Raw genomic sequence first — 26,768 nt, forward strand, 5'->3', positions numbered from 1 at the left:
TTTTGATATACACTGACGAGCAAGAATCATTTGGAACCATTCACTTTGGAACTAGGCCATACAGTAACAAGACATTATTGTTTATGTTTAATTAATTTAGGATGCGGTCAGAAATGAGGTTAGGCCTTGACTTTTACAAAAAAACCTGTATTAAAAGGTACAGAGTTAAAATTATTATTTAAAATTACATAAACGCGTGCGCGCGCGAGAGTCGTCGTTGGCCAGTGTCGGTGGCGGGGCGGAGGGCGGCGGCCGCGCCGTGCCGGTCGGGCGAGCGTCCCCCGCTACCCGCGCTCCTCCGCGCATGCGCGCACCGCGGCTACGGAGGCCGGAGGCAAAGATTAGAGTGGCGTAGACAGTACCTTTTTTTCTAAAGCGAAAAAGTCGTAATATATAATATTTGTCGTAAGGGATCCTTTCGACAGTCATAATTTTATAAGTCAAATGTAATGTTTGTCATAATTATTGTTACTCATAAGTGTTTTCCCGCTGAAACCATACATTTTTCATAAATTTTTAAATGGTCAGTTGTAGAACTCTGTAGGTTACGTTAGGTTTGTTTTATAACAATTCTGCATTCTGAAATGGTTTCAGAGAAAAAAAAGAGTTATGTCAAACATTACATTATGACTAACAATTTTCGACCAGTCGATGTAATAGACCCTTGTCGTAAACAACGGTTGCTAACAACAAGGAGTCGCGTCAAACACTTTTCTGTCTAGCTCATTTGCAATTCATCTGTGGTCGTAGGTATTGTCTAACGCTTTGGCACTCGTGATCACATACACCAGGGGTGGCCAACTTGATTAGACCGATCTACCAATGACATACTTCTTGAAATCTTAAATGAAACAGCATAGTTCAGTAATTATATTTTTTGCCTTGCCACGGTCGACTGGACTAATAGTCGCGATCGATCGGTTGGCCACCCCTGGCATACACCATCTCTACCCTCAGCCTATACCGTGTGACAGAAAGTGGGAAAAACAAGCGTGATTCCTAGTACTTCGATAGGATTACCATAGGATACGATAGGAACTTCATTCCAAAATCCCGCCGTATTTTGTTGACAATCTAAAATATACTGAGCGGCAAAAAATCTGACCCTCAAATGTATGCTGTAATAGGTATTTTTTTACATAGAGTGGGCCAAATTTTATGTATAAATACAAGCATAGATAGAACTACTAGGAATAATTGCCCATGAAAGCGTAACTTGAAGTTAATTTCAGACTAGATTTTATTAACTACCATCAGCCACGAAATGTAGGTATTACCTTATAACCGCTAGCTAGCACGACTGCAGAATGAAACGCTAGCTTGAAGCGTTGCGGTACCCAGGCCCTTTCCTTTTGCGGAACCTTGGTCACGTGATTGGTTGGTTAGTGCACTCTATTATTAAGGTATTAGAGTTCATGTTTCGATATCTTTGATCACCTTGGCCACTCCGAAATATCTGATGACTGTACAGATCTAGTGAATAATGTTTACCTATGCATCGTATGCTGCCCGATATTTTCGTATTCATCTTGCAATCTCTCAGCTTCAGTAAATTTAAGTTAACTAGTTGAGTAAGCAATATCAATGCGAACTTTTCCGACAAATACCACGGCAAAACATAAGCGGCATCTGTACATCGGAATTTTATAGGTCCTCATAAACATATGAACGTCGTCAATACGTGTCCAGATATTTTTATGATGGCGTCTGTACGATTAGCACCAAATAAGTTTGCATCGGTGAAGTTAGGTTCTGCTAACGTCTCCCGTTGACACATTTACCCTTCGCGTGCGGAAACTAAAAAAAGTACCGTAAAATAGGTTACTTTAAAATGAAGGGGCTACTTTGAAAAACAGTTTTTACGCCATGTCAGACCATCTATGGCAGTGAAATACCTACCTCATAAATTATCTAACTTTTTACTTCATTTGCTCAAGCTAGCTATGAATATAAATTTGCGTTTTTATAACGCTTTTAAAACTATCAAAGTAGCCGCAATATTTCCTAAAGTAACCCCCGGTTTACGGTACTGCATTTTAGTCTCATATGTTTACTGATTTAAGTAAAAATAAAAATAAAAGATAGCCTTAAATTTGGCACGGATCCGCGTCTTAAGGGTACCAGGGGTTAAAACGTTTACTGCCACGCTAAAATTACTTCACAGACGTAAACTTATTTGCTACGAAAAGTAAAACAATTGAGTGAATGTAAGTTAAGATGCCTTTGCACACCGCGTTTTTCTTTGCATGGAGCAGGTATACAACTCGCAGCTCTCTCTCTCAGCAGCTCTGGCTCTGACGCTTATACTATTTAGTACGAGAGTGAAAAGGACGGTAAGATACGAACTTCGAATTTCAGAGTAGGCCCTTAGACGCGCGTCGACGGCGCGTTCATAAAACGCGGTGTGCAAAGGCCCTTAGGCGTATCTACTCCATTTTTCGATCATGACCATTACCCCATCTTAAAATGACCAACCCCCCCAATAGGTTAGACGGCCCAGGCGAAACCATTCGCTACTCCAACTTATTAAGACCTTAGAATAAACATGAATACCTCCACACACTCAGCGGTAATTTAAAAGTGATGTTTACAACAAAATCAACAATTTAATAAGAGCATTGAATAATCCCCAGATTCAACATAAGTACCATCCAAAATATACCACACATGTACAACAATGCCAATAGATCAATTCATATACATTTGATAGGAACATTTACTTAATGGTACCAACTTTTGAAAATCCGTAAGCATACTGTGCAAAAGAAGTAAACATTTGTTAATGAATCGACTACTACTTTACTCGTACTCGTATTTCAAAGTTCAGGCCTATTTTTCACCACTTTCTAAATATATTTTGATGTGATTTCCAAAATCTGCCGGTGATTGTTACCCGTACAACACGTTTGCAGGTGGTAGGACCTTGTGCAAGGTCCGCCCGGATTTTTACCACCATCTTGCTCGCTAATCCTGCCGTGAAGCAGCAGTGCTTGCACTGTTGTGTTTCGGCGTGGAGAGTAAGACAACCGGTGAAATTACTGGCACTTGAGGTATCCCATCTTAGGCCTAGAGGACTAACCTAGAGGTTGGCAACGCATCTGCAATCCCCCTGGTGTAGCAGGTGTCTATGGGCGATGGTGATCTCTTACCATCTGAAGACCCACTTGCTCGTTTGCCATCCAGTCGAATAAAAAAAAACGTAGAAATATATAAAATATGTGAAGTGAATCGAATATAAACTTAATAGAGCTACATTAACTTTAAGATTTTAAATAAGAGAAATGCAACTGTATTCTTTTTATAAATGATTTTATGAACATCCTTTGCCCATGTTAAATTATAAGCTTGAAGCAATAAATATAAAGTCATAAACAACATTTTTGCACCGTTGCTGAATCTAGAGATCATTAGCTCAAAATTTGTCCCCTTTAATTTATTTTAATAAAAATATCGAATAACATATTTTTGAACATCATTGGTGACCTTATTCAATATTTATATTTTAATTCGATTATTGTTCTTCCATTTATAATTCATGTTACGTAGAGGTATTTTACGAAATAACACTTGGGGCTTACTTATAAGAACTACATACAATACTACTTTAGACTTTTAGAGTAAAAACCGCCGTGTGCTGGGTTTTACATAAAAACTCTTAATATAAAATGAAATAGCAATATATGGACGGAGACATGTCTAGCATAATGTATCCATGGCCCATTCGCACAACCGAGGTGAGGCTAGCACACGTTTAGCGGTGAAGTTTAACACGTTATATATATATATGAGATCAACAGCCAATCGGTTTTTAAGTACAAAGTACGGACCAGCGAACTCAAATTTTAAACACATTTGTGAAGTAATTCCATTAGTAAAATTACATAACATGACCTGGTCAAAATGTAAATAAAGTCATACGCAAAGATAAGTTTAACTTTTTCATAATTACGTATCTTCTATTAACAACCGTAAAAGGTTTTAACGTATTTATACAAGGGCGTCGGGTCAAATTTTAGCTTATGACGACAGCCACGTCTTTATGGAACAATACATTAGAGACATACTTTGAAAAGTTAAATTTTTCTCCATGTATAAAAAGGCTCCTATCTTTATATTATAACAATAATATACATACAATTTTATTAGTAAAAACAGTTTGTTTTCCGTTCTAGATGTAGAGTACTTACTTAAGCTGAGTGCAGGAGGCAGTATTATCCAAAACTATTCACTGCTGCTCTAATTGATATTTACCACGCAATGTATTGCTGCGTAACTTAACACAGTAGATCAGCAATTGACTGATTTTGAATTATACAAAGCAAACGTCTGCACCCACCTAAAGCTGTATCGTCAAATATTATAGATGTTACGGTAAACACTATTTCGTTGACTAGGCGGAGCGGTGAATGCTAAAACTATACTAGCACTTAAAATAATAAAATATCACTTGTCATCCACCGTCACTGGAAGTACCAAATTGAGTATTTATTCTAGGGTTATATTTATGAACACATTCACTGACTCACTTGACACTTGACCGTTAGTTCGAATCGTCCAATGGGCGCGTGGCGGCGCGGTGATTGGTCGAGGCGCGCGGGTGGGGGGTGCGAGGGAGACGGCGAGAGGGTGCCGCGGGGGGTTGGCAGCTAGGCGCTCAGTCTTGCGGCGTGCTCGCTGTGCTCGCGGACGCCATTTCCGAGCACGGGGGGCTGGCGTGCGGCGCGCAACCCGGCGACGATGCGCGGGACCTGAAATATCAAAATAAATATAACTATTATATCTAGTATAGACTTAGTGCACTTGCTGTTGCTTGCGACATCTGCGAAGAATTCGTTTATCGCTATACAGCGGGATCTATTAATTTTTCTGGGATAAAAACTATCATATGTCCTTTTGAGGATGTTAAACTAAAGTTAAAGGATATTAGGATTTGTAGGGCACCCCCAACCTTAATTTTCGTACCTCGACCTAAATAACTAATCGTAACTCGAGCCAAACGCATTCACCATCTCATTCTACTGTCATCTGATAAAAAACCGGCCAAGAGCATGTCGGACACGCCCAAAATAGGGTTCCGTAGCGATTACGAAAAAATTAAGTAATATTTTTCTAAGGATTTCGTATTTTATGCGGAATCTTCCAAGTTTAGGTTTAGTACCTTAGGCTGCTATTTACTCTTAAACTACTAATAATTTTCAAGAAAACTTAACCATTATAGTTTTCCTTATAAGTTTGATATACTTACTACCATCCTGAATTTTTTCAAATTTTTCCACCCACCGGTTTACATTTTAGAGGGGACCCCCTCCGCTCGACGCTCGATTTTAACGAAAATTTGCACTTTAAAGTTGAATATTTCGCAAACAAATCACTGAATCAAAAAATTGTCATAGCAATCCCGTAATGGTTTTAAAATACCTATCCAACGATATTCCACACTATATGGTTGGATGAGAAAAAAAAACACCCCCACCTTATGTCAGGTACCCTAAAACAATTATTTTTTTTATTTTTTATTGTACCATTTTGTCGCCATAGTTTACATATATATCCGTGCAAAATTACAGCTTCTAGCATTGATAGTCCCTGAGCAAAGTCGCGGACGGACAGACAGACATGGCGAAACTATAAGGGTTCCGTTTTTGCCATTTTGGCTCCGGAACCCTAAAAAGCAATAGTTATTGTGATTGTCCCGGGTTGCACAATTATGTTTACTGAAGTACTATGGTGCATTGTACGTAAAGTCTTCATTGAAGAAAGAACTAGGTACAAAGAAGAAGGAATCCCTAATAAGGGATCTCTCCCAGCTAATCATATGAAATAAAGTCATCGACATAGCTGTAAAATATGCAAGTTGAAGTGGCAATGGGCGGGCCACAGCTCTCGAAGGACAGATAACCGTTGGGGGAGAAAAGTCCTCGAGTGGCGACCACGAACCGGAAGACGGAGCGTTGCCAGGCCTCCCACTAGGTGGACTGGCATCGTGAGAATTGCGGGCCACCGGTGCATCGGTGCCGGTACAAGTGGCGAGTTGTTCATTTTGGCGTTCTAAGGGGTAGGTCTTTGTTCAGCAGTAAACGTCTTCCGGCTAATGCTGAAGACTCATATGAAAGCATCAACATCATCCCGCCATATTTGGCTGTTTTTGTCGATTTGTGTCACAACGCTAACCTTTCAGGCATGGCAGGCGCGCGGCGCGGCAACGAAGGCGCGAGCTCGTCGGGCGACGAGGCGCGGCTGCTGCGCTCACTGCCGGCTTCCTCAAACGAATTGTCACTCGTCAACTGCAACATGAATAACAGAGCTTAGAAATTGGAATTTAGGTGAAATTACTGGCACTTGAGGTATCCCATCTTAGACCTCTAGGTTGGCAACGCATCTGCAATACCCCTGGTGTTGCAGATGTTTATGGGCGGTGGTGATCTCTTACCATCAGGAGACCCACTTGCTCGTTTGCCATCCAGTCGAATAAAAAATAAAAAAATTAGGTTCAAGTCCAAAACAAAGTATTTGGCGTCTAGCGGCCTTAAAATGCAAGCGAAAATTGAGTTATGGTTGCAAATGGTTTTAATGCTGAAATTGCAGGCGGATTCGGATGTTTTACTTCAACGTAAAGCTCTCACGAATTTCGCACATGAATTTCGAAAAACTCAGATTTGCGATCCGGGGTTTGAACCCACGATCCTCTGCTTGAGAGGCCATAGATAGACCAAACCCTAGGCCACCACGGCTTACTAGCACTACCCTGGCTCACTATACTTACTTAACACAAAATAATTTATTATTTACGAAACTTTCCAGCCGTCATTGACGCCGCGTATACTCGATATTACCCTTAAGCATGCTCCCCCCCCCCTTCCCTGTATCCACTTTAGCTTGTTATGGCAATAGGGGTTGACACTGTGTATAATACCGACATGGAAACACCGGCCCGACATTTCGTGTAGACGCCCATAGAAACTCGTGTCAATTTGAACACGAAAATGGAGTCGGTATTTCCATGTTGGTATTATCCGGGCCGGTAAATAGTGTTACTTGGACTGGCACAAAGCGATTGTTACATGGAATACCAGCGTGAGCGGATGTCGGGCGCGCTGCGGACTGACCGCGCGGCTGCGGGCCTCTTCCACTTCCAGCTGCAGTATGCTCTCCTGACTGCCCGTGAACTGTAAGACAAACGGACACGTTAGCTTTAAGAACTTGGGTAGGTATAGTAGGTAGTAGCGAGCTATTTTCCGCAACTCGACGACTCAATGCGCCTATTTAGAGTGATTTTTTTAAAGGCGTGGCCACATACAAGTCGCTTGACGCTCATTTCCAGCGTCAAATTTGCTAACGTAACATATAGCGATAAAGCTGAAAATGTTGAGCTTTATTGCTGGAAAAAAAAACCTCTTCAATTTCGGCGGTTTTTTTTTTCATTCACTCCAATTTCTTTTATTTGTACCACTACCACGACTGCTACTAAATGAGATGAAATCAGCTTCCCAGGCCAAGTTCATTCCTGCAAGCAGATCTTGACGCTGCTGCTCGACGCGGCGACTTGACGCTACTTTTGTGAGTCACGGGAAATTCAAAATCACATTGAAAATGGGGTCACGTGACCAGATTTATCGCTGCAAACGAGCGACTGCATGTGGCTGCACCTTAAGAACAAAGACTTCTACATAATAAGTAAACTCCTATGGCTTTGTGGAGTGCGGCCAGCTCCAACCTCATCCTGAAACTGTAACGGGCAGGTATAGAGTCCTTGCTCGTATCATACGGCACTTGGAGCATAATGATGATCCCAATTAGATTTCAAATTTTAGTAATTTTTAACATTTAGTAACTGTAAAAAACTAAACTTTCTTTTTGCAGGTGGTAGGACCTTGTGCAAGGTCCGCCCGGATTGCTACCACCATCTTGCTCGCTAATCCTGCCGTGAAGCAGCAGTGCTTGCATTGTTGTGTTTCGGCGTGGAGAGTAAGACAGCCGGTGCAATTACTGGCACTTGAGGTATCCCATCTTAGGCCTCTAGGTTGGCAACGCATCTGCAATACCCCTGGTGTTGCAGATGTTTATGGGCGGTGGTGATCTCTTACCATCAGGAGACCCACATGCTCGTTTGCCATCCAGTCGAATAAAAAAAAAAAAACTAGCCTAGTTAATCAATTTTGTAAATTAACAATTAACAAATATGGACCTTTTAGTTACTCCAAAATAAGAATATTTATTATTATCTACGCGCCAGAGGCTTCGTACCAACTTGGCCACCGGAAATCCGGTCAACAAGCCGAAAATCGTAAATAGGTTGCGTAGGTAATCTTAGATTCCGTTCAGCAGGTGTAATATAATAGAAACTAATAATATTAGATACGTATCAGCTTATTTTAATGTCGGAATTAGACCCTACCCTGTATGTTTCTTCTGTATGTTATTTATTTCTATTGATTTTGATGTTTCTCTAATTGGACTCAACAAAAATCATTAACAAGTTGACACAATCGAATTATAGCACAATTGAAGGATTGTGCATTCGGGGTATGCGAACAATGCAAGTAATGCTTCCTTCTGTTTATTTTAAGGCAGAAACAAAGCGCGATAACCCAGTTTTTTTACACGTCGGAATTGATTATCGTTCGTTGCACTGCGTTATCGGTCGACCAGGCGATTTTCCGCATGAAATATTACAAAACAAGGAAAAAACGTTGCGACCTCAGTCTGCGGATTAACCGTCGCTGTCTATTATTGTTTGGCTGTTTTAAGATAGCCTACAAAAGTTAGTAAAGGTTGCCTTTAATGCGAGAAACACAAAGAGGAGAAACATAAACAATCGTTTGAGAACTGCTGGGCACAAGCACAAGCCTCCTCTCGTAATGAAAGAGTTTGAGGTAAAATTCACACGCGAGCCCAGAGCTGATTGGGATGGAAACTTTACACATAAAAAATATTTTTCTCTTTTTAAAAAAAAAACCTTAAATGTCACAAATAAATGTTTTTCTTTCTTTCTTTCAGGGCTTGTTTCATCACTCATTGATACACTTTATGTGAAAGAAATCTGTGAACCCGTCTCTGTTTGTTTCCTCGGAATAAACTGAGACGGCATCACATTTATCTGTCACATAAACAGTTGAAACAGGCCCATAAGTAAGTTTATTTAGTAAAACTATCGCTTTTGAGATCTGTCTCAAATTATACTATCATGTTTTAAATTACCAACTCACCACAAAACCATAGTATTTCAGTATGTCCATCTTGCACATAGGACACGTCCTGTGCTCTAAGAGCCACGGATCTATACAGTTCTTGTGGAAGTCGTGTCTGAAAAAAAAAGTTTTCAAAATTTAGCTCATTGAATGACTGAGTCTATTCATATTTATATTCATTTATTAATTGTAAAGTCATGTACATAGTTATAAAAGGTGTTTCAGTTATTATCGGTCAGTCCATGACGCCCTGTAAGGGCACACAATAATAATAATTACGTACAAAAAATTACAGTAGATACTTATTAGATTAGATTATTACAATGCAAAGAATTTATTAGGTATAATGTGCTAAATTTTAACTCATGCATTAACTTAATATCATTCAATTTTATACAAATAATAATTAAAAAAAATTTTAGTGTTGTGAGTGATAGACATATGACGTTATACGAGTATATGGCGTTAAATAAATGTATTTTCTTTCTATCAAAGCCTAAATTAATGGGACTAGGAGCTTAAAACTATGCACAAGGCTTCCTTGTATCTAGTAGATAAGTATTACGGACAGATTTTGCGAAATTACCTCGGGATAGGGAGTTCTGCAACGGGCTCAAACCGTGAATACTAGTTAGTCTAAGATTATTTAGATATCGTTAGGTTACGATGTGTTCTGAATTTTATATTGCTGCTGTTAAGCTTCGTTTATTTTACCAGAAAAACGGGGTAAACAATCTTGACGAGCCTTTTACGACTTGACGAATAACGCTTTTAAAGAAATAGTCTTAAGATTGGTTTTTGGAGTCTATTTGTATTTTATATTTCAACTCCAAATTTTTGTTACTTTTACCAGTGGTAGTGTAGGGGTATGGCACACAGCACGGAATGCTGAGGACCTGGGTTCTCTTTTTCAGATGTTTCAGTTTGTATTTTCAAAATAGTCTTACTTATAAACCCAAAAGATTGTAAATGATCATTGACCTTGCTATATAATTATAGGTAATATATTTGCTATGATTTATTTTTCAAAATCGCTTAACGTCTTTCTAATGCCAACACAAACTAAGTGTAGTTTTATTCAAGCTTTGAAAATTTTGTTTAACATCTTGTTTAGTTTTAATCAATGTTCACATATTGAGTAAAATCTTATTAATACTCGAAACCAATTTTTGCCAGATTTCACTAATGTCGCTTTGTCGATCATTGAGTCAATAATGTCAATCACTGGGGGTGCCAACAATATGGTGCTGTAGCCAAGGCTTGAAAATGGTAATTTGAAATAATTATACTTAAAGAAAATATCAAATCATAGTGATCTCACCTGCAAGGCAGAGACCGCAGTGTCTCAGACACTTTGTACGGCTCTATACAGATGGCGCAGCACTCGCCGTCTCCTTGCAGTTCCTGAAAAAAGACATTTCTAACATTAAGATATACTCATCAACCATCATCAGCCGGTAAAATTCCACTTATGAACAAAGGCTTTAGAAAGCCATAAGGCACTTGTCCCACCGCCGACGATGAGCGAGAAGCGAGTAGAGCGAGTAACTAGAAACGAGTGGGTGAGCAGCGAGAGTAGTTTTGTCGCTCGGCTGTAAGCGAGTGTTCGAGTGCGACGGGCGATTACTCGCTCCGCTCGAATCGCTCGTGCGGGGCGGCCGCCAAGCTGACATCGCTGAGCGAGTATTATAGCTCAGCGAGTTTTATAGCTCTTGTCGCTGCGACAAAAGATGTAAGAGCGAGTTCTCGTCGACAGTGTGAACAGCCAGCGATCAACTATTAATATATGTGTCTCTTCTACTCACACAGGATCTTATATCTTTTGTTCGTTTTTTGAGCGAGAAAATAGTCGATAGCCAATCGTTTCCTCGCTGGCGGTGAGACAAGTGCCTCATGAACAACTCACCACCTGCAATACTACTAGGTGTTAATATTAATTAACTGAAACCTGAGACTTTGCTCAGAATGGATATAGTTACTATCAATTCTACTGTCGGATAGTAGATTACCTACACTATATTTTAAATCAGGTTGTGTGTATTTTGTTATATCCCTTTTTTACTGCCAAAGTACATTCGATGGAGGAGCGGTGTCTCCTGACACAGGTATCTTAATACTTAAAAGGAGGCACCAACCTGTAACCTGCAAAATTGAGTAAGATACTGAATAAACTATTTTTCATTTTTTCATTTTTTAGTCTCCCGCGGAAGCGAGACGTAGAAGCCGCAGAATAAATAAGTGCATACGAGATGGAAAACAAATTGACTTGAATTTCTGTATCCACTGGATATTCGGCAATTCGTATCAGCGACTTTGAGGAATATGTAATATATGGAACAATTAGAAGCAATATTGCCGAAACAATTGCCGCATTTTTTTTTATTGCTGCATATCGCTCCACTAATTACTCCAGATTGATCCATTCGGGTTGCCGAGCAATTATTGCTCAAAAAATTGCCCGTGTAAGCGCACCTTCTCGTTGTCATGATGTTAAAACTTACTCTGTCGTCAGTCTTTAAGCTCTTTACTGGTATTTTTGATAACGCCTTCTTCGCTGCACAGCACAGTCGTTTCTGAAATTAGACAAAGTAAATAGTATACGTACTGAAAGCGAGATGTAAATATACATAATTTTGCATTTAACTACAGAGTGGTGCCAGGAATTTACTTGTAGCGGAGAACGTAATCGTGGAGTGAGCCGCGTCAGGCTTAATTGAAACAAGAGGAACTCCTTACCGAGAGTCTGTCCTTGGCATGGATGTATCGGAACCGCTGGATGTAGTAGAACACCAACCATGCCAGCGATATCACCATGAGAACTATGAAGGATATCGACACGAACAGCACCGACGTCCTGGAACGTACAAGAGCGCTTTTGAGCACCTTTACCTATAGTACTATAATAAGTTTATGTGCTATCAATACTAAGTCAGTCAATTACATTATCTGAAAAAATTTGGAGACGTATTTTCCGTTTTTTTTCGTAGGGTTCCGTACCCAAAGGGTAAAAACGGGACCCTATTACTAAGACTCCGCTGTCCGTCCATCCATCTGTCACCAGGCTGTAGATCAGGATGTAGTCTCATGAACCGTGATAGCTAGACAGTTGAAATTTTCACAGGTTATGTATTTCTGTTGCCGCTACAACAACAAATACTAAAAGAGGCTTTGCTAATTTCTAATGTTGTATAGATAATGGTAAGGAACCCTTCGTGCGCGAGTCCGACTTTTTTCTTTTGTCAATTAAACAAAAAATTATGAAGATAATGTTAAAGTTCCGCGTGACTAAAAATTGTCGCACGGTGTGACGTCACAGGCCACGCTCCCGAACTTTGACACGCTTCATCTTTGTAAATTTCGTTTTATGACAAAAGAATACGTATCCCATATTTTTTGATAATGTAACTGAAGGACTACATAAAATAAAATTAACGGTATTTGATGAAGTTTATGAATGGTCAAACCGTATTACGCATCGGAAAGAGAAATTTAACCTAAGACTTTTTTAAAGCTGGGTCTGAGCGAGCCGCCCGGCGCGGCAGCCATTTTTGGCCCTGCGTCGAAAAAAATCATGCCTTATCCGCCTACCTCGCGAGGCGGCTCGCTCAGTGGAGACCCGGCTTTATAGAGCAGCGCTGTGTGAGGCGAGTCTCAGCTCTATAGAAACCTATTGAGACAACACGTCTCACGGGCGCCAAGCCGTGCACCCGCGCGAATTAGCGGAGGCCCTAAATACGCTCGACCCGAGCCCACTTACTTGTTGATGTTGTTGTTGATATGCGTAAATGTCCGGCCTTTGATGATGCCGACCATGACTCGTGTCCCGTTGTCTATCAGCCGCATTATCTCCTCCCCCTTCCATTTGTACGTGAATACCGCGCTTATGTTCCCTGTAACAAATACAAAGGTATTTTCAATACAATATAAATATTATTTATTATTGAACACAACAAATCAAGACCTACAAGTTTACAAGCAGACAATGCAGTTTATGCAGGGTAAATAACAGGCGCGGTCTTCTACCAAACGATTTAGATAATAAGACCTCTGTACTCATTTGAATAGTAATCTAAGGCCTTATTGTCTAATGCTACGTACTCAATGCGGCTTACCGCGCGGTTTTATCGCGCTGTCTCTTTCCCAAGCGATACTTTGAAGCGGCGCGCTAAAACCGTAACCGTATTCTTGCTCTAAACACACTTGGAATCATAATCGTTTTCACCAGTTCTTTCTGTCACACGACATAAGACGAGGGTAGAAAGAGGTGGTCAATGCGGTCCCGAACGTCAGCGCGGTAGACAATACGGCCTCTATACAGACACGATACTACCTAATACACGTAGGAGTGGTTTTACTTAAGTTTTCTTTTCCTATAAGTACTCATTTATTTATTTTAGCTACTAGATTTTGCCCGCTGCTTCGCCCGCGTGGAATTCGGTTATCGCGCGCTGTTCCCTCGGGAACTGTGCATTTTTCCGGGATAAAAAGTATAAGTAAGCCTATGTCACTCTCTGGCCCATAAACTATCTCTATGCCAAAAATCCGTCCGTTTGTCCGTCTTTCACGTCGAATCGGATCGACGAATCGACGTGAAAGACGGACAAACATACAAACACACAAAACACACACACTTTCACATTTGTAATAGTAGTATGGATGGATTGCTAGGTATCATTTAACAGAACTGCTGTGCTAGGACTGTTAATAATCTTTACTTTCTTTCGTTTCTAGCAATTCTCTCTCACATGCTACACTAAGTTAATATCCTCAAGAAACCTAAGTAAATAGAAGCTGACCTATTTAGCGGTTGACGCATCTCGTCAAATAAGATCAGGGCTAAGCTTGCATGTATAATTCAATTTGCTGAAGACTTTGCGTCAACCGTCACAAATGTCTTTGTCTATAGTTACGAGTATAACAGGTAGCGTGGGATGCCACCATGTCTAATAATAATAACTATAGACCATTAGTTAACATAGGTAATTGATTCTACTCCCGATTCTGAGCAAAGTACTTTCTGGTTTTCAATTATTTATTTAACACCTTGTACATACCTAATAGTTATTTATGTGGCTCGTGCATAATGAGAGGCATTAAAGTACGAGTGTGGTTTTATGAAACGAGCCGAAGGCGAGTTTGATAATAAGATCATACGAGTGTTTTAATGCCTAATTATGTATAGCCGCATACATAACTTTATCTACATGCATATCATAAGTTGTCTATAATATGTTCAGATATGGCCTGTATTTTGACTTTGACTTTGACTTTGACTTGACTTTGACTTTGAATAATAATTATTATCTACATGCATGTCATAAGTTTTCTACAATATGTACAGATATGTTAAAAAAAGTATTACCGATACTTTAATGTAAACATTAAGATGCACTGTACTTTAATGTGAACATTAAGATGCACCTGCAGATACCAGGTTTCTTAATAAAGGCCATTTGATAGTCGTTTCTGAACATTTAATAGGGAAGTTATGATATGCATGTAGATAAAAGATTTATTAATCTGTCATCTCCCAGGATAACAGGATCAAAGGAATTTGGGCACAAATTTGTGCCTCTGGGAGAGGACAGGTTAAATTAAGATGTAAATGGATATTGGCCAGTAAGACAGCTTTCCTTTGTTTTGCGGAAACTTGTATGCATATGTATCGGGGCGAAAAGGGAAATCGTTTACAATAATATTATTTAAAACAATGAGTGTCACACTAAAGTATTGTATTTTCAAGAGGGCGTGGGACCAGTGGCCTTATTGTCTAAAGCCGCACGCAGTCACATTTATTTTATCTGTCGTGTTGTGTCGGTTATTACACAGACGAGACCTAATAAAAGTGTGTACCTAGATAAGCAGTAACAATATTTATTTAATTTTTAAGTAATAAGTAGACGAAAAACAACAAGAATATTATATCCTGTCCTCTCTGTATGTATGCGTAACGTTTGAACCTTAACGTGCCTCAATAATAAAATAAAGTACCTACTATCAGACAATATTACATTCGTAGTGTTACGTAAAGATAAAAAGATAAATGATTAAGCAGAAACCTTATATGGTTAAATAACAAACAACAAGATCTGGAATATTCTTTCATAATTACCCCTTTCTTACACCGACGACAGTAAAAAATTAAAAAAAAATGTAATTATAGAGTTGAAGATTATTTGAACGATAGAATAAAATAGTAGTACTTATGTTATAATTAGTAAATATAATTAAGTAAATAAATAGAGTAACCAAAGTTACGATCTATAAAGTATAATTTGTTTTGTGATAGCCAGTGCAAACTATTAGGTACTTAAGGTAAATAAATTACAAAGCCATTAATTAAGTTTTTATAAAAAAAATGTACCTATACATTTTTGGAATATAACCTAACCTAAACTTTGTTATACCTATTATTGCAACACCCTTACTGGGTTGTACTACTGTAACATATATGTACTGTGCAATTACATTAAATAAGTAAATAAATAAAACCGTCCGCTTGCTAGTTTCACGATAGTTTGTTAACAAATCACAGCCTACTCCAAACGACTTCGTTCGATTGCTATACACACATGTGGTGCAACGTGCTCTAGGTAGCGCGGTGTTCCATCCAATTATAACTGTCATCATCATCATCCCAGCCTATATACGTCCCACTGCTGGGCACAGGCCTCCTCTCAGAACAAGAGGGCTTGGGCCATAGTTCCCACGCGGGCCCAGGGCGGATTGGGAACTTCACACACACCATTGAATTGCTTCGCAGGTTTGTGCAGGTTTGCTCACGATGTTTTCCTTCACCGCAAAGCTCGTGGTAAATTTCAAATGTAATTCCGCACATGAATTTCGGAAAAACTCAGAGGTGCAAGCCGGGGTTTGAACCCACGACCCTCAGCTTGAGAGGCGATAGGTCAAACCACTATGCCACCACGGCTTAATAATATAACTGTAATAATATTATAACTGTAACATCCAACAATTGAGTTAACCCCTTGGTATCAGCCTATCAAGTATCACCTGGCTCGAACTGTGACCACGTGAAGGTAAGCCTACACAAACGCAGGTTTCATTGTCAAGGTAATACGAGACGATGTGACACACGTGCTCATTGGATTGGATATAGCAGACAGCTGTACTCTAGAGGTGAGACGTACTATGCAAAGACTAGGTCCACGAGTATCTACGAGTACTTAACTCAATTGACTCATTGCGTAAACAAAATGATTCCCGTAAATACGCTCCCGTGATTGCTTATGTATCGTACTAGTTTTAGTAGTTTTACGAATATTATCGAACAAAATCGAATCGAACTCCACGTCACAGTTCAGTCTTCACACTTTATAATTTTTTAATTTTAACTTATATTAAATACCGACTAAAAACTTCCTTTCATACTTCATACAGGCTTAGGACTGTCAGCAATTTTTATAAATGTTACAATTACATACGTACATAACAGCTTGTTTTCAAGTTGGCGGAACGTTGTCAGCCGCCGTACTCCTAAATACTCGTACGCTAAAAGAATCGCGGGCGGGAACGCGTACTCACGCGTCCAAGCCAAAACCTATTCCAGTAAATACGTCTCACCTCTACTGTACTCATAGCTAAGCAATGTTCCTCTTGTCTTACTGTAGAACGAATTTGCTGCCGATTGAGCAGTTTCAAAACTGTGCCCTTAGTGTAAGTTTTCGGTTACAAAATACGTCTCGATCGCGTTCGCGTTAAAATCTCAATTTGTATGCAAACACGAACAGTGCCTCTAGCAGAACGTTTGCGATGTACGTGTTTCCATACAAATTGAGATTTTAACGCGAACGCGATCGGGACGTATTTTGTAACCGAAAACTTACACTAAGGGTACTGATACCGGAATTTTGTGACTTTGAACTAAGACAAAATACTTTGCTCACCCGCGACCTTATGATAGCTACGCTACGTTTACGCAAGAAATGTGTTCAATGTTCATGCAGTTCCTCCACCTCCACACTGTAATACGCACAAATCACACAAACCAACTATCACCACCACTACACTGGTGCGTTTCGAACTCAACCAGAGCTCATCTTCAGAGCAACACAACGGTTAACGGTGAGTTGGGTTTGTGTGATTTGTGTGTTTTTACAGTGCGGGGGTGGCGGAACTGCAAGAACACACATTTCTTGGATATACATAGTGGTCGTGGGTGACCAATATAATTGTTTTAGTTCATTGATATGGACCTCCGCAAAGTAACGCTTGATTGAATAAATCATTTTGTGACTATGTAAAGCGTAAACAAACCAATTAAGAGGAATTTGTTCTCTTAGGTACTAACTCAGTAGTGTGTGAGAGAGTGAGACAAACCTAGAAAGTTCTTGTAGTATGGATGTGTATTCCTTAAATCGAAGTGTAAAGTAGACACGTTCTTGTCACATATCTTTTGTTAGAAAGAAAGGATATTGCAAGCACGTTCGCTCATTTTATGGGGGAAGTGAGGCCCCATAAGAGTCTCGTTACATTTGAAGGGTTTTGGAGAAAATTGCGAGTTTTTATAGATACTTATGTACATACTAGCTTTTGCCCACGACTTCATCCGCGTAGAATAGTAATTGGGAAGTATTTAATTTATTTAGGATACCTATTCTGCCAATAATAGTACATAGAAACTTCTACGGTTTACCGAAAACAGCCTATTTTAATACATTGCTATTAATATAAACTATTTTTTTGTTGTTCCTTCATCCATCCATTCATCCGATGTTCTTTGGTAAAACATAAATATTTTGCGGGTAGCCACAATTTAGCAATACGACGTGTATTCTACCTGACCTTGACACCTTACGTCCTTTATTGTAAGTTAGGAGGGTAGGATTATAATTAAGACGGCATTTTTACTAAGCATAGCAACACATATTTCCGATAAATATACTTATAGTAAATTGGTTTGGAATTCCTTAAGAACTTTCATCCCCATATTTTCAACAAATGTTTTTTAGAGTTCCGTACCTCGAAAGGAAAAAATGGAACCCTTCTAGGATTACTTTGCTGTCCGTCCGTCCATCTGTCTGTCAAGACCCTTTATCTCGTAAACGCGGGGAGTATAGGTATCGAGTCGAAATTAAAACCCTAAACTCAGATCAACAGTCCCGAAAGCTGTGAAAAAATCAAACCTTAAGTCAAGGCAATCAAAAGCTACAGTCATTAAAAAGGTGTTTCCATACAAATCGCCTTAACAGAAAAAGCTATAGGGTACTTCCGGCTGTCCTAGAAACTTGGAATTTTGCATAAAGGTACACAAAAACACACACACACACACACACAAGCACAATAAATCAGAAAAATCTGAAAATCATAACTTTTCATGTCTAACTGTCTATGTCAATAAGCCATCTAAAATGACCCCACATGCGTACATTTTGCTTATGAGCTTAGAAGGCTCTGCTTACACTGCATCATCCCCTCTGCTAACATCCCCTCGCAGGTCAAAATTTCAAAAACGCTTGAACAAATATCTATTCTTATACGTACCCAAATGCCAAGTTTCATAAAGAACCATCGATTTATCTTCGACAATGACTATCTTCCATATAAAGTTTCATCCCCTATTTCACCCCCTCCCAGGAAGAATTTTTAAAAACGCGCGAACAAATATCCATTTATCTCTTAGCACGTGCCCAAATGCCAAGTTTCATAAAGAACCAACGATTTATCTTAATAAATTTTCATCCCCTATTTCACCACCTCACAGGAAGAATTTTAAAAAACGTGCGAACAAATATCTATTTATCTCTTTTCACGTGCCGAAATGGCAAGTTTAATAAAGATTCATCGATTTGTCTTCGATAATGACGACCTTCCATATAAACTTTCATTCCCTATTTCAACCCCTTAAAGCCTCTTTTTCGCGATAAAAGATAGCCTATGTTCTTTCCCAAAGTCTATTCTATCTTTGTACCAAATTTCATCAAAATCGGTTCAGCGGTTTAGGCGTGAAAGCGTAACAGACAGACAGAGTTACTTTCGCATTTATAATATAATATAGTATATATAGTAATATAGTATATATAGTATGGATTAAGTATATTATTTTACACAAAATTTCTATATTATTTATAATAATAGTCATCGTGTTTGTCCTGTATTATTTACCTACAAATAAAAACATAGTTTCGTTCATCATACATAGCTATGTTCGTGAATATTTTAGACGTACCAAAACAAAGCAAACGCCAAAATATTCCAACTGATTTGCGCGTCTGGGAATACAATATTTTGTCTATAGAATTATTTAGACCTTTCATTGTCAGAAGTGACAATTCTGTCAGATTCTTCAAAAAACACAGCAACCTAATAATAACAAGTAAACAACAGTGGATGCCCTATGGCTGATATGATGATGATGATGATGATGATGATGAAACACAGGCAGTAACGTGTAAAGCCGAGTTTAGACTTGCAAGAAAAATCGTGCAAGTCGCATTACTTCGCGAGGCCGTAAAGCCAACGAGTTTGTAGTGGTCAATCGAGCGCCGCAATGTAATGCAACTCGCACGATTTTTCATGCAAGTCTAAACTCGGCTTAAGACTTGTCGTATTTCAAAAATTATAATCCGAAGGGGTCGAGCTCGAATGCCAGTCACACTATACCTTAAACAAGCTTGGTTGGTTGGCTAGGTTGCTACTGATTTTTAACCCTCGACGCAAAAAGAGGGGTGTTATAAGTTTGACCGCTATGTGTGTCTGTGTGTCTGTCTGTGGCAACGTAGCTTTTAAACTTAAACGGGTGTACCTATTGGTTAAGAAAAAAAAAGTATCTCGTGAAAAAAGTAGTACCTACTCGCATTTTACGTAGACGATTTCTAACTATTGACGTCGGAACCTTAAAAAAAGCATGTCAAATACGTAGTTTTCTAATCTATTTTAAGACAGTAAACATGTCTAAAGAAAGATATTTTCTGTTGTATGTAATAATATAATGAATATTCAATGAGTTTGTCGATAATTTCGCGACTGAATGCTTCGCTGAGTTGACGCGGCATCAGGGGGCGGTTTATTTGCTTTCGCAAATAGGTCTAGGATGTTCGTTTTATTTAGTAAACCCTTTCAAGTTTGCTGACAAAGGATCCTTTTAGGAATGAAATTATGTCCTGCTTTGAGGAGTCTAAGAGTCCGCGTTACTTGGAAAATATGAGCCATGGATTTTTCAAGATATCAGACAGTTGAGGGAACGCAAGATGAACTGGAAAGGGGATTATTTTAAGACGCCTACATGAAAGACTACATTTATTAAAATTACTGATCTTGGTTCATCGTGTCTTCATAGGCATAGACATGTATTTCCGTCTGATAGTGATGGATGAGATAATCCGACTGCTTCACTGTGACCTTCTTCTTAATATATACGTTATTAGGAATACAAAATGGAAAGTCCTGAGTGATTGAGTGGCTCATCAAAACGTAGCCTTAATCCTTGGACCTAAAAAGAGGAAATTATTCAAATAGGCTTTATGATGTAGGCAGATTTTGCAAAATACTTAGACACAGGCGTGAATAGTTCAACAAAGAAGATTAATACGCGGATGTACGCTAAAGTAGACCCGATACACTTGTACCTACTTATAGATCTTAGGCTAAGTTCAGATTATGAACGCGCGGTGACGCGCGGTTGGCTCGGCTCGCGTTTTAAGATTGTATCAAATCAATTCTGTTGTTTACATGATGGTCGCGCGTTCATCTGAACTTAGCCTTATAGAGGGATGTCATAATTATAGTAATGTTGTTTTTTTTTTTGAAGAAGTTTTACATTTGTCACGGAACAGGGATATTTTAGGGATAGTTTTAGGTAAAAGAAAACTTACCTACACGTTCATATCATAAAAAGTTATAAGCTTGAGGACTAAATTACATTTTGGCTTTGTCTGGCAACAGATGTCTAAGTGACAGATAAAGATAAGTTATGCCGACATAATCTTCCGAAGCGAATTCAATTTCCCTTTTACTGGGATATAAAGGTGCGACCAAACCGCTGCTTAAAAAATGGTGACGGCACGGAATCGCAGTGACGCACCGCATGCGCACCGTTTTTATCGCATGCTCTCCACACCGCTGCTTAAAATACAGAATCGCAGTGACGCACCGTACGCACACAGTTTTTATCGCATGCTCTCCACACCGCTGCTTAAAATACAGAATCGCAGTGACGTGCCGTATGCGCACCGTTTTTAACACATGCTCTCCACTCCACACCCCACACCGCTGCTTAAAATACGGAATCGCGGTGACGTGTCGTAAACTTCAGGTCTTTACGTGACCGTTTGCGTATTTTAAGCAGCGGTGTGGAGAGCATGCGATAAAAACGGTGCGTCACTGCGATTCTGTGCCGTCACCGTTTTTAAAGCAGCGGTTTGGTCGCACCTTAAAAGAACAACCTCGGAATAGCAACAATTATAAGTGAAGTGTTTAATTTGATATTGAAATACTAGTTTAACTGTCATCTGATTTACGCGATTAGTGTCAAATGCGATAAGGAAGTTTCAATTAAAACAGGGTGGGTTGAGTAATTTGCATGAGTTCGCATGGCTGTGCAGAAATTTTATTTATTTTCCGGTTCCGATTATCATTGGTGTTATTTCCTTGTGAAGATTTTTACGCTTACTTTTCTTTGTTATGAACATCGACATGTTATTCTTACCTGATTATTGATGAACAGTTTTAATTCTTATTACAGTAGGTACAATGATTCTTTATTGTACACCGCAAATAAGAAAGCACAGAGAGAAAAATTACAAGGTAAGCAATACGCGACCTTATCGCTTAAGAGCAATCTCTGGCAGGAAACCTTTTTGTCTAGTATTATTTGAGGTACTTATAGTAAAATTGGGTGCCCAAAATGAGAGATCGGTAGGAATTTTTGGACTTTTACTCCGAAGCCGATTGCAATGGAACAGTGACAAACAAACTTAAAAACATTTATATTGATGCGCGATACTAGCGCCACCACATTTTGTGTTTTATTTTGTAACTAATAAGGTGCATGAATGTCAACGGGTATCGATCATTTTTATTAATTATCAAGCTATCTAGTTCAGCAGATGAACTATAGATGGCGCTATATCGAACAGATATGTGTGTAGCTTTTTTTGTTTACCTACCGCATTTAAATTTCTCTCAACATAACCATTGACCATACCGATAGACAGAAGATTTTCCGAATTTTAGATTTTGTCATCAATAAACTTTTCAATTCAATCAATTATTTTTAATTGCGATCAATTGGAGCTGAAACTCATCCAACTGTATCATGCTTTACGTAAGAGTAAAAGTAAACAGAAAGCCCGCTAATTGCGTTCAGTTCACTTAGCCGTTTCCTAGTAATCTGCATATCGACAAAGAGCTAAGTGTTCAAGTTTTTATTGATTAACAATAATTATTTTGTTATACTATCATTAATTTTAGCGACATCGATATTAAGTACTTATTGCTTCTTTCAAAAACATTATCCAAAACGGAAACTGTAATGGAATGCTCGGTCTTTACGTGTACTCGCCCTGCAATTAAAAAAAACACTGTTGTGATGTTAGCAAAGGTCTAAAATTTCTTAGGACGATTTATAGACGAAAACTTGTCTAAATGGACCAGAGGCCGTATTGCCTAACGTTCCTGACGGTCGCGATCGCAATGAAATGACAAATTTCGCATACAAAACTGTCATTTGATGGCGATCGCGACCGCCAGAAACGTTAAGCAATATGGTCTCTGCTTTAACGTAATCGGAAACAGTTCCGACTGTATTTCAATCTATTACTTATGCCAGTTATATTATCTACTTTGTGGCCAGTTCAATTTAAAAATGCAACTCACGTTTCAGCTGGTTCGATAGTACTTCTAAAGACACGTCATAAAATTATCTGAACCATAAGGCAACATTGTGGTTGGCCCCAAGCCCTTAACAATGAAGGTGGACGACCTTCGCCGTCTGACTAGAAGCTATAACGCATATGATATACGCTGGGTACACTCTGAGAAGGCATGAAGTTGTATACCATTATTTGTACATGTAAGTATAGTACGTATTACTGCCTACTACTCTCTATTTCGTCTGCACACCGTGCGAGTAAAAAAATCCCGGAAAATAATATAACCTTTTTCGTTGATAGCATAGCTTTCTTTGAGAAAATACATTTTTGAAAATCTGTTTAGTAGTTTTCGAGTATATCTATGACAAGCAAAACACACTGGGCTATGGCCCCAAGCCCTCTTGTTCTGAGAGGAGGCGTGTGCCCAGCAGTGGGACGTATATAGGCTGGGATGGATGGAAGCAACACACAGAACGTCGGGAATACTGCAATACCGCGTAACAAGCGTTTTCACTACAGTACTGACATTGTACTGTTCTGAAAGTGAAAATTATACCCTATGGAATATTGCAGTATCCCCGACGAGAATCGAATCTTTTCTCCTTCTAATATTAGAAGCCAACTTAGCCCACCTGAATTTAAAAGTTAAGCTAATTGAAGACGGTGATACTTTTCAAGTGATGAAAGCAGAGTAGACGGAGCCCCGCTTAGCGGGGCTCCTATTTTCAGGTATTAGGAACACAAAAAAACTTCACCTCATCTAAGAATACCTACTGTTTTTGTAGTTATGAGGACGCCACATCCCGTCCTATTTTCCGTCCAATTAAGTCGCGAAACATTATAGATTTTCACAGTTATAGTGATATGCATATTTTATAAAACTTTTCGCAATAACTTTTTTAATAAACATGAAAAAAAAACCGTTGAAATGTTTTAAATACTCACGTCCATTATCTGTGGACAGCTTCATCTTCTCCAAAACAGTGGTGTCTCTGTCGTTATAAATCAACACCGCCGATGCGTTCGCACGCCACGCGTTCTGCACCTGCAATGTCAAACAATGCATTAAATTAACGAGATACATATTATTTAATAACAGCACATCTCAGTCATACAATACTCAAGTTTTTATAAACGTAAACTGATACTTCTTGTAGGTAGTCTTAAGTCGATTGTCATAGATCAACAGAAAATACGATAAGGGATTGCAATCTGGTTTCATTTTCAATCGCACCTAAGGTCGTATTGTCTAACGTGCTGACATTCGCGGTCGCATTCACCATCTCTTTCTACACCTTTCACTACCTCTTTTATCTCATGCCTTATAACAGAAAGAAGTGGCGAAAGCGATTGTGAACCTACGGAACCCATTTTTTTTTTTTATATTTCATTTTCCATTATTGTTTACGTGGTTCCTTGTAACTACAGAACTTTAAAAAGTGTTTCGTATGATGTATCTCTTATGTATCACGTCAATGCTAATCTTCAAGTTTATGAATTTTACAATTTGGCATTTTACAATACCTGTGAACTCAAATTTAATTAAGTATGAAAGTATTTTTTTTTTTTAATTTAGTCAGACCACTCCAGTACATCAGTCATAGAAGCTGTTATGCTGATCCTAACATAAAACGAGCGAAACGAAAAAGACACTAGAGTTTCCCCTTATTGCAATACCAGCTGTTATAATATCATGTTATATTAACACGTAATCGGACGATCAATCTTCGGTATCAGGAAGACAAATGGAACCTATAATCCTCATTGATATACAGATATCGGTTCTCCACCGAAATATGGATTAAAGTAATATGATTATTTACTTTTATTGGAAGGTCATTCTTATCAAATACATCGAAGTGCGTTGTTGCTGAAGACGGCAAATACTCGTAAACTACCCGTTTACACTTTCCACGTATATCAACATTATGACTCAAATATCCAAGATCAAAAAGCACTGAGTACCTACAGCCATAGCTGTTCCACTTGTTTGAGAAGTTGCAAGTTGAAGTTGCTGTTGGTTGCTTGTTTGGGATAAGGTTGTAGTTTAGTGATAAGAACCTCCGCAAAATAACGCGTAACATAAATCTATCGAATAAAAACATTGCATTCTTCAGTTGAGCCCTCTACGCTGCATTTACGTACAATTAGCCCAACAGTCCTCAGAGGCGTAGATGCAATAGACCCTCACAAATTTTTATGGTAGCTGGCTGTCAGACTAAATCACGGAACTGGATTCTGTCCGCTGCAAAACAAGAGAATCGTCATCTCGATAAGAAAATGATAAAGTTTTTGAGGACAAGAAAAACTGCCACATCAGTCTTATTTATTTTATTGAGGCAAATTTCGTACAGATAAAGTCCTTGCTATCGGGATTTTTCCAATCCGTTGAACTAGGTTTAGAACAAGTCTAATGACGTTATTAAAATCGAAGCAAAATAACATGTATAGTGAAATATGCAAACAACTGTGTAGACCTTTAATCTTACGTATCGGTATCGCTTGTGTGCTGACAATGTAGTTTATTCTCGAAAGGTCAGGATGCGTTGTACGGGTCAGTGATAGCCCGTCACGAGTGAGTGACTAATTGTCTCATTGTTATCTATCGTTATCAAAGAGGGAAGCAAGTTCACCGACCCTCAGTGTGCTGAAGAATGTGTGCGCGTTAACACGGACAGACCTGTCACATAGTTAGGCACTGCAGAATCATCTTTTACTACAAAAACAATGCAATAAGCTACAAGAACGTAGAATGGTAGCATTTTCTAAGCTAATAAAACTTATGCTCTCATTGATAACGTACACAAAAGGAAGTAAAGAGTCAACTCTACCACTGATTGCTGAAAGAATACGAACAAAATAGATAAATGCCTAATGAAAGTGAATTTCAGTTGCTTTGGTTTCACTCTTTTACTAACCTGGATATTACAACGGTCACTTAAAGTTAACTGGTAAAATTTAGGCAATGTCGTCATGTTGTAAGATAGAATGATAAAGCCTGAGCCATGGATCCATAGATCAAATATTACCATAACCAGCTGATGCAACTTCCGACGGCTTAATGCCGTGTGCCAATGTTGCCAAGGTAAAGACCGCTTGATATTATCAGACTCCATAAGAAAATCTACAAGAATAATTAGATAAGGTATCCCATAATCAGTCTTGCTGAATCGTACAGTCAGGTGATAAAAAAGTAAATATAATAATAATAATAATTCATAATAATATATTCGCTAGCTTTGATCAGTATCAGATTTGCAATGTCTCAGCAATTAAAGTAGGGATAACTTGCCACAAGATTAACGGCTTACTCGTTTGCTTTCTTTAGAATAGAAATGTAATTAAGCTTTACCAGCACTAGAAGAAAGATAAATTGTATCAATTTGGTAACGCTTGCAAAGTAAAAAAACAGTTGGCAATTAAAAAAACATCACCATCGCAAATTGCGACTAAGATTGCACTTGCAGGTTTCACATTTGTGCAACTTTAAGGTTAAGTTGATTTAACGCATAAAAAGCCTAACGAATTAGACTGTCAAAATGTTGCTTCAGATTTGTTACCGATTGTTCTGAGTACCTTCAAATGAATGTGGTATTGTGTTGTTTCTCTCGCACTTTTCACCTTGGATCGGTGTAACGGACTATAACTGAAGTATGGGTACAACCATTGCTAGAGCATTTTCCACAAATTCTTCAGTCTGCCCGTGATCATGAAACTTAATGTAACAGTTTCTGTTCCAAGGGGCTTT

The 26,768-nt window shown here is 38.8% G+C and overlaps 1 protein-coding gene across 3 annotated transcripts in view; it reads right to left on the minus strand.

The window, feature by feature from the left end:
- Window positions 1-2,840: 2,840 nt before the first annotated feature.
- gol (ring finger protein goliath) overlaps window positions 2,841-26,768 on the minus strand; it is a 126,719-nt gene continuing 102,791 nt past the window's right edge. For 2 of the 3 annotated variants that reach the window (XM_074098572.1, XM_074098573.1), the window contains exons 4-12: window positions 23,966-24,065; window positions 12,946-13,078; window positions 11,925-12,042; window positions 11,690-11,761; window positions 10,510-10,592; window positions 9,207-9,303; window positions 7,062-7,166; window positions 6,172-6,284; window positions 2,841-4,748 (exon numbers count right to left, since the gene is read on the minus strand). In XM_074098572.1, the coding sequence (XP_073954673.1) occupies window positions 4,655-4,748; window positions 6,172-6,284; window positions 7,062-7,166; window positions 9,207-9,303; window positions 10,510-10,592; window positions 11,690-11,761; window positions 11,925-12,042; window positions 12,946-13,078; window positions 23,966-24,065 (915 nt within the window). In that variant the 3' untranslated portion in view covers window positions 2,841-4,654. The remainder of the gene's footprint in view (window positions 4,749-6,171; window positions 6,285-7,061; window positions 7,167-9,206; window positions 9,304-10,509; window positions 10,593-11,689; window positions 11,762-11,924; window positions 12,043-12,945; window positions 13,079-23,965; window positions 24,066-26,768) is intronic. The other variant, XM_074098574.1, reaches the window with a different exon arrangement.

This window comes from Choristoneura fumiferana, chromosome 15, assembly GCF_025370935.1.
Source record: "Choristoneura fumiferana chromosome 15, NRCan_CFum_1, whole genome shotgun sequence".
Classification (NCBI taxonomy): domain Eukaryota; kingdom Metazoa; phylum Arthropoda; class Insecta; order Lepidoptera; family Tortricidae; genus Choristoneura; species Choristoneura fumiferana.